The sequence below is a fragment of the Sinocyclocheilus rhinocerous genome, unplaced genomic scaffold, assembly GCF_001515625.1.
Source record: "Sinocyclocheilus rhinocerous isolate Xijiao unplaced genomic scaffold, SAMN03320098_v1.1 scaffold5091, whole genome shotgun sequence".
NCBI lineage: Eukaryota > Metazoa > Chordata > Actinopteri > Cypriniformes > Cyprinidae > Sinocyclocheilus > Sinocyclocheilus rhinocerous.
In genome coordinates, this window is record NW_015631179.1 from 91,661 (window position 1) to 100,236 (window position 8,576).

Consider the following 8,576-nt stretch of genomic DNA (forward strand, 5'->3'; position numbering starts at 1 on the left):
ATGAGTGTGTGAGACAGAGCGATAGGGTGGATGGTTCAGGGACAGAGAAATTCATTATGTCTTTTACACCTTATTACCTACATGAGTCTGTAACAAACATGGTACTGTGGTACACCATACTTTGAAATACACTGTTACTAAACTATTACCATTTAATTCAAAATGTAAGCATAATTTAATTCTATGTATACCTGGCCAATATAGCACTTTCTGATTACTGATGGTAGTTATTTACTATGGTATTTACAAGATATTTCAAAGGCAGACAGACAGATAGAAAGACAGATAGATAGATACATACATAGATCATAACCGCCAGAGGCTGAGGATATGAAATGTATCTTCTTTACTTCCTGTGTGTGGATCAAGTCCTCTTAAACCTGTTCCCACAATCCCTCTGGGACTTTTACAACACTCATGTTGCAGAGTCACAGAGTTCAGTCCCCTGTCCGTGCCACACATACTGTATCATATTTTGATTCTGAAGAGAACGTACATGGCTTTTAACCTATATTTGGTTTCAGATGTCACAAAAGGCACAGTTGGGTAATACTGGGTTACTGAGTGTCATTTTTACACTTTTCTACAGGGGCCAGTTTATGGCTTAACTGTCTTTGGCAAACAGCTTCCTGTTCTTAAAGGAGAGACTCGTAACAGGTAAACACGTGAACAGGTGGTCTGGGCTGAGTGGAAAATTGGAATGACTTAAAATGTAACATAAAGCTCTATGCACACAATGATTATTCAAAAAGTCGAGGAGAGGAGAACAGAGACTGTTGATTTAGTCAAATGTGTGAATAGACTGAGGATAGACAGATGGGCTTATGCTCGATTCAGTTGTCTGTGAGTTGTATTTCAGCACAGAGTTCAAGCTGACAAGCTGTTGCAGATCTTTACCTTCTTCTTATAAAAGCCTATCTTCTATTGTCTTTAAGAACAAAAATGAGTGAGCTGAACACCTAGACAACATTTTTAAGCATTAAACAGGTGCGACTCTTCCAAAACATAGACAAAAACATCATGCTGCCTTCTAAGATACCTTGTTTTGGCCAAATTATAAAGCACTGCAGTAATCATTTGTGGATGAAGTAATCCCAGAATGCACTGCAATGGAAAAAATTATTCAAGATGGTTTAATACTGGAAAGCATTGCCATAAATACTTCAGCCTTATTATAAAGTGACCATTTCACCCAATATTTCTGTGTGTTATGTATTATTTATGTTTGTTAGCTATTAGCTTAGCAACATGCTAACATCAACTACTGGGAAACTATAATGGAAAATATTGTGGTTTGTACGAGTTGTGCTATTTTGTGTGGCATTCATGCCATTGCAATTTCGAAAACAGTCACTTATGGGGTTCATTTTTCAGTTAGGATACTGACTTAAAAGGTAGCTGACTACACAGATAGTAATCAGAACAGGTATCTCACTTTGTTTCAGAAGAGCTAATGTGGCAGGTTTGAGGATTATGACTGCATGAATGAAATGTAACATTTACAAAGTAGAGAAGAGCATAAATCAATCCACTGTCTCTTGCATTTATTTTTCTCACCTTCCTCGAACCCGTCCCTGAAGGATCCCGACCGGCTCATGGTGCGCGTCTTCTCGTCCAGCGACATGCAGGAGTTGCGCAGACGGGAATCACCATGGCTGTCCAGTGGGTTGTCCTGATTGGTCAGGCTGTTGTTGCGCAGGCTGGCCAGATTAATCTGAGCACCTGTGGTGGGGCTTCCTGTAAATAACACACAATGGCACTTAATCATGTAGGACAAGACAAATAATAATAGTACAAAACCTAATTATTTTTTAAAGCAAAATGCACACTTAGGTAAAGTCTGTTTTTCTATTATTTCTGATATATTGGCATGCAAGTGAAAAGTAACATATTGCGCATTTCAGAAATATTGAGCCAAATCATCTTCACAGACTATTGACAGAAAATGTATTATATCAAGTATTATATATTCACAGTATATGCATTTGCATACCAAGTTGAGCAAAGTTAAATCGCGTTCCGGATGGTGACGTCAAGCTGGAGCCGGTGGAGAAGGGAGAGTTACTGGCTGAGTCCTGCAAACCACCAGCCGAATGTGAGCGCAGCCAATCACGTGCCTCTTCCTGACGCAGATGTGGTGAAGGGGCGTACCTGCAACAACAGGACCATCCAATCAGATGCCGGCATTCAAATGTCACAAATATTGTGATCTGACACCTGACCAATTTGAGAGGAAATAAAGTCATTTTAGTACATATAAAGTAATCTTATTTATTCTAATTTTAATGTTTTTTTCTGATATTTCTAATATTATAGTATTTTATTTTAAATATGACATATTGACACTACTGTTCAAAAGTCTATTTGAAAGATATGAACACTAATATTCAGCAAGGAAACATTAAATCGATCAAAAGTGACATTAAAACATTTATAAGATTATAAGGTTAAAATTAAAAGATTAAAATCTTTCTATTCATCAAATAGGCTAATCCTGAATTTTTTTTTTATCATGGCTACCACAAACATATTAATCAGTGTTTAACTGTTTTCAACATTAATAATAAGACATGTTTCTTGAGCACCAAATCAGGATATTAGAATGATTTCTGAAGGATCATGTGACACTGAAGACTGGAGTAATGCTGCTGAAAATTCAGCTTTACCATCAGGAATAAATTATTTCTTTAATTTTCTTTAATAAATTACAATATCTTAAAATATATTAAAACATAAAACAGTTATCTTAAATTGTAATAATGTTTCAGAATATTACTGTTTTTACTGTATTGTTTATATATAAAAAAATCAGCCATGGTGAGCATAAGAGACTTTTTAAACATTTAAAATATTTTTTAAAATCTCACCGACCCCAAACTTGGTCGAATGGTAGAGCATATGAAAATATATTTAGATTTTAGATTTTAGGACATCTATTACTAACATTAATGATATATATAATAATATGGATTATATATATATTGCATTTACAAAAAAACAAAAAACAAATAAATATTAATGTTCATAATGTGAATAATTATTTAAAATTCATCACTAACTTGCAATAGCATGAGTGTAAAAGGAATTACAAATAAAAGTTTGGGTACAAGTTTGAAATGCTCACACACTGCAGACTGCAAAAAAATAAATAAATAAAACTGTGGGAAGAACAACAGACATTTCCAAAAAAGCTGCTAATTCACATACAGTACTCCATAATGTGAAACAAACTCTCTACAAAAGTGACAAGTGCCATGCACTCACACCAAAACTGCAACAGAAAATATTTTTAAAAATCTCACCGACCCCAAACTTGGTCGAATGGTAGAGCATATGAAAATATATTTATATTTTAGATTTTAGGACATCTATTACTAACATTAATGATATATATAATAATATGGATTATATATATATTACATTTACAAAAAAACAAAAAACAAATAAATATTAATGTTCATAATGTGAATAATTATTTAAAATTCATCACTAACTTGCAATAGCATGAGTGTAAAAGGAATTACAAATAAAAGTTTGGGTACAAGTTTGAAATGCTCACACACTGCAGACTGCAAAAAAATAAATAAATAAAACTGTGGGAAGAACAACAGACATTTCCAAAAAAGCTGCTAATTCACATACAGTACTCCATAATGTGAAACAAACTCTCTACAAAAGTGACAAGTGCCATGCACTCACACCAAAACTGCAACAGAAAACAGTGCTCAAAAATAAAACTGTGGCCACACTGCATATTAAAACATAGAAGCATGTGCGAGAGAAAAAGAGATAGAATAGAAAGAAGGAGAACGTGAGTGCCAGTACAGTAAGCACAGTGAGCAGGATCTGCACATTCCCACAATGCACCTGTACTTGAGTCCCCGCTTGGGAAGCGTGTTTCTATCACTGCAGGAATCACTGAGAGATGGAACATGTAGAGCTTACTCAATCATAAGGGGTTAGTCCAGACAGATAATAAGGTTTAATTTAATTATAATTGCAAGGTGATTATCATTTGATCTGTCCTTTGACTCATCTAGAACTCATAAGAGTCTTGATCTGTGCCGTCACATTAATTATAAAGCCAACAAACCATCATTGTAATCAAAGCTCTGGCTTTGATTGAGGAAAGTTATGAATTTTACCACTAGGTGTCGCTAGAGTAGATTTGTTTTGGTCAATTTTTCCAAAAAAAGAAAGTAGTTCGCTATCATATAAATGGCCTCAAAACTAAGAGACATGGACTAAAAGCAACTAAACCCCAATTTTGAATGCATGGGGTCTTTAAAACTATAAAATTGCGCAAACACAAGACACAAAGCCATGTCAGTATTAAAAAGCAGCACCGGCGGACCCAAAAGCTATCAGACATTTTACCTGTCTTGATTCCGTGGCAATGTGTTACGGCTGAATTTAGGACTCGCAGAGGGAGAGGAGAGGGGACTTGGGGAAAGTAGACGGGAGAGGAGAGGGTTGATAGACAAAAAGAGCATTGGAGAAGAGATGAATACAGAATTAGAGACACCGATACCGTTCAAAGAGGCTTCCACACTGCAGTATCATGTTCTTCAACCTGATAAAGTGTGTTAAGTAAGTTATTCTGAGCACTGTGATAGAATGGTGCAATTTAAATTTGTAAACCTAAAGTTTATCCATCAATCCGGTTTTTCAACAAACACCAACTGACTTTAGTACATGTATAAACTAAATTAAAATCAGAATTCTGTTTTGGATTCCGATTCAGAATGCTTCTTCTTGTAGATTATATAATGTAGGTACAAAGTTTTTTTTATAGTTTTCCACCTTCTTTTTCTATATTTATCTTGAATTATTGCAAAATTCTGGAATGAAATTTAGGGAATTCACAGCATTTTAAATGTGGTTACCGTCAATCCCAAAACTTTGCAATGTGTACTTAGATATTCAGAATAAAATAAATACAAAATTCCATTAAAAAACAAAACAAAACTTGAATTTAAAATTAGAACTATAAATTAAAATATAAACATCAAATAACAGAATCTGAGTTGAAACTGTGTTGTATTGTAAACTAAAACTAAAACACATTTTCTGAAATAAAAAATAAAGCAAAATAGAAATAATTACATGAAAACTAACCCTTAAAAAATAATGAAAATTAGAAATGCTGCCTTAGCAACTACCTGAAATACATGTTTAAGTACTAACATTTCTAAAACTAAAAATACTTAAAAAGTTAAATAAAATAAATAACAAATAAATAAAAACTTGAAAAAGTTAAATATAAGAGACAAAAGCACATAAAAATACTAAAACTTAGACTAAAACGAAAGCCTACAAATAAAAGCTAATTAAAAACATTAATACATATTATAATAGTATAAAAATAATACTAAAATAACACTGAATCGAAATTGGTTTCCTGATTTGCGATGTGATTTAATTAAAATGTGTAAACCTAAAGTCTTTAGGTGTTTTAAAAAACACCAAATAACTTATGAACTGAATAGGCATTCCAAATCAGAATCTGAATCAAAATCTGAATTCTAGTTTGAGTTTACTGTAGATTCCAATTCAGAATTATGATTATGACTCTGCGGCTATCATGTCTCTTCTGCTATGGCCATCACCATGTGAGTGTGAGTTCAGGAGTGACTCCTGTATTCCATGGACATAGGAAAAATCATTTAGGAGATTCAGTTACCCCAAAGTGAAAATGTTTTTCAGAATCAAGAACTCATTCTAATTCAGAATCAAAATCCAATTCGGATTAGCACTCAAATTCAGAATTATAAATCACAATATTTCAGTGTTAACCCAGACCAGTCTCACAGATAAAAAAGTACAAAGACTCACCTCTCTGACATGCCTGTCTTAGCACTACCCATTCTCATCAGTACCGGGTGAACATCGTCACGGTGATGCCCGCTGCCCACTGACATGTCGATGGACTCGCTGCTGGTGTGCATGCTGCTGACGGAGGGGTAGCCGAGAGCCGAAGAGCTGCTGATGGTGGTGCCCCAAGTCCCAGTGCCCGTTGAGTACATTGAACCAGGGCTCGAAGCTTGTTCGCTGCCCCCTATGCTGGCACCGCGACCCCCGTACAGAGGACTGCTGCTGCCGCTGCCTGGTATTGTGGAGGGGGAGTCCAAGGGCCCACCGGAGGACTGGGTGTGCCCAAGGGTAGCGTGGGGGTTGGAAATGACGACTGAGTTTTTCATGCTCTCTGCAGCGGTGACCGGGGCTTGTTTAGCAGCCTTACCTCCAAAAAGTCTGAGAGATGTAGAAAGAGAAACAGAGAATATAATAAAACTGAACATTCAGTAAATCAGAAAATAATAGCAAAACAGAGAATGAGAAATCATGAGTAAACATAATATCCAGATTCTTTCATTTCTGAATGGGTGGATTCTCAAGGTAGTGTAAAATGGAAGTAAAATGGAAAGGCATTTTAGTTTACACTAAGAAGCTAGTGTACATATACGCTACCGTTCAAAAATGTGAAGTTGGTAAGATTTTTAAAAATGATTTTGAAAGAAGTCTCTTATGCTCACCAATTTGAACAAAAATACAGTAAAATATTAGACATATTTTTAGAGTTTAAAATAACCAATTTTTAGAGTTTAAAATAACCTAATTTTCAATTTTATTATAATTTGAAATGTCATTTATTCCAGTGATAAGAAGGTTGAATTTTCAGCAGCCGTTACTCAAATCTCAAAAAATAATTGTAATATGCTGATATGGTGCTCAAAAAAAAAAAATGTCTTATTACCATTAATGTTGAAAACAGTTGTGCAGCTTAATATTTTTGTGGAAACTATGATAATTTGTATTTAATTTTTTTTTTGTATTCTTTAATGAATAGAAAGTTTAGCACTTATTTTGTATAAAAATTTTTTGCACTTATTTTGCAACATTTTAAATGTCTTTACTGTCACATTTAATCAATGCTGAATAAAAGCATTAGTTTCTTTCATAATAAATAATCTTTCCAAAAAAAATAATGAAAAAAGTGTGATCAAGTATATAACGCAAACATGCAGGACAAGTTAAATACAGAAGTTTAATACAAAGAGTTATGTGTTTTGTTTTGAGCAATATGCATACTAAGTGAGAGTGACGCTTACGAAGTTCTATTTCTCTTTATTTTCAACCTTAAATGTTCACTTTGTCCCTTTTTAACCCCTGAAGCTGAGGACAAAAACATGGTTCTATCCTTAAAAATAGTGGAAAAAGATTAAAAGAGCTTTGCTCATCAATAACACGAGCAGCTCAGAGGGAAACGCGAGCCACCCTGGAGAGTCGTGATCCATAACCGTCATAAAGCAGGTTATGTAAACAGCTTCAGAAAGACCCTAATCATGGAGCTGGAGGAAGTTACAAAAACTCATTCCTTCTTTCACATGTTTGGCTGTGTAAGAGGGGCCTGAGAAGATGAATGGAGCTATTAATTGAGGAAGCGTCAATGGAAACTCTGATTTATGAGGGTGAAATTCTGTGTGTGGTATGTTGCCCCGTGCCTTTTTGTACCTTCGCAATGTTGGAGACGAGACCTCACTATACTTGTTTCCCTGTCTCACTGTCTGTGGAATAGTTGCCGCCCCTCCTCCCGAAACAATCGGATTGGTTCTCAGGTTGTCCATCTCTGAGGCCACGCCCTTCTCTTTGTCCGTCTGATTGGCTTGGATTATGTGCCCGTTGGTTTTAGTGGCAGAATCTTTTGGTTTGCTGGCCGTGACAGCAGTAAGGACAGGTGTTCGGGAACTCAAGCTTGACTCAATGCTGCTAGTGGACGATCGGTTTCCGTTGCGGGCCGTGGCTCCGGAACGAGAGGGTCGAGGTAGACTTCGGTACTGCAGTGTTGAACGAGCACTGGGGGACAGGTAGCCATCCTCCTGAGGAGGCAATAAACCATCCACAGCTCCTTTTAATGACCCTCTCCCACCGACCAGAAGGGCGGAGGACTTGGGAATCTTGCCCAGGGTGGCGGAGCCGCTGGTAATGGTGGCGCCGCTTGCTGTCACCAGAGTGATGCTGGAGGTGGTTACCACATTGGCCGGGCCATGGACGCCGTTGGGCTTCTTGAAACCAAATGTGCTTGTGGGGACTCGGCCTGCGGGTGTTTTCTTGGCTTCGTCTCCGCTGCTTCGACCGGCGTCGGAGGAGGAATGCTGGACGATGTTGGAACTGGGAGACATGCGGCCTTTTTCAGAGACTTTAGCGTCATCTGTTTTACCTATTGGACAAAAGAATGTTTCAGCTGGACGAGTTGATAATGCATAAAACTTGCAGATAAAGTCAACACTGTTTTGTAGGATGTCAATGTGTGATTAAATGAAACTAGGCTGCATGACTTGTAGGAAAAATCGAATTGCTGGGGCTGCTCAGTCTGGTCATTTTTTAATTGTTTATCCATATGACTATACAACAACAAAAATAACAACAATAATAATTGTAATAATTTATACATAATTTATTGAATTATAAATAATTTAATTTGAATAATTTTAAATTATTTATTTATTTAAGAAAAAGTATTTTACAGTCCAACAGATAAAAAAAGTGTGATTGTGATTTAAAGGAAAAAAAAAAAA

At 36.0% G+C, this 8,576-nt stretch overlaps 1 protein-coding gene across 1 annotated transcript in view; it reads right to left on the reverse strand.

The window, feature by feature from the left end:
• LOC107741645 (neuron navigator 2-like) overlaps positions 1-8,576 on the reverse strand; it is a 79,948-nt gene that overhangs the window by 12,947 nt on the left and 58,425 nt on the right. The window contains exons 17-19 of the mRNA XM_016554400.1: positions 5,836-6,252; positions 1,994-2,151; positions 1,558-1,737 (exon numbers count right to left, since the gene is read on the reverse strand). Of these exons, the coding sequence (XP_016409886.1) occupies positions 1,558-1,737; positions 1,994-2,151; positions 5,836-6,252 (755 nt within the window). The remainder of the gene's footprint in view (positions 1-1,557; positions 1,738-1,993; positions 2,152-5,835; positions 6,253-8,576) is intronic.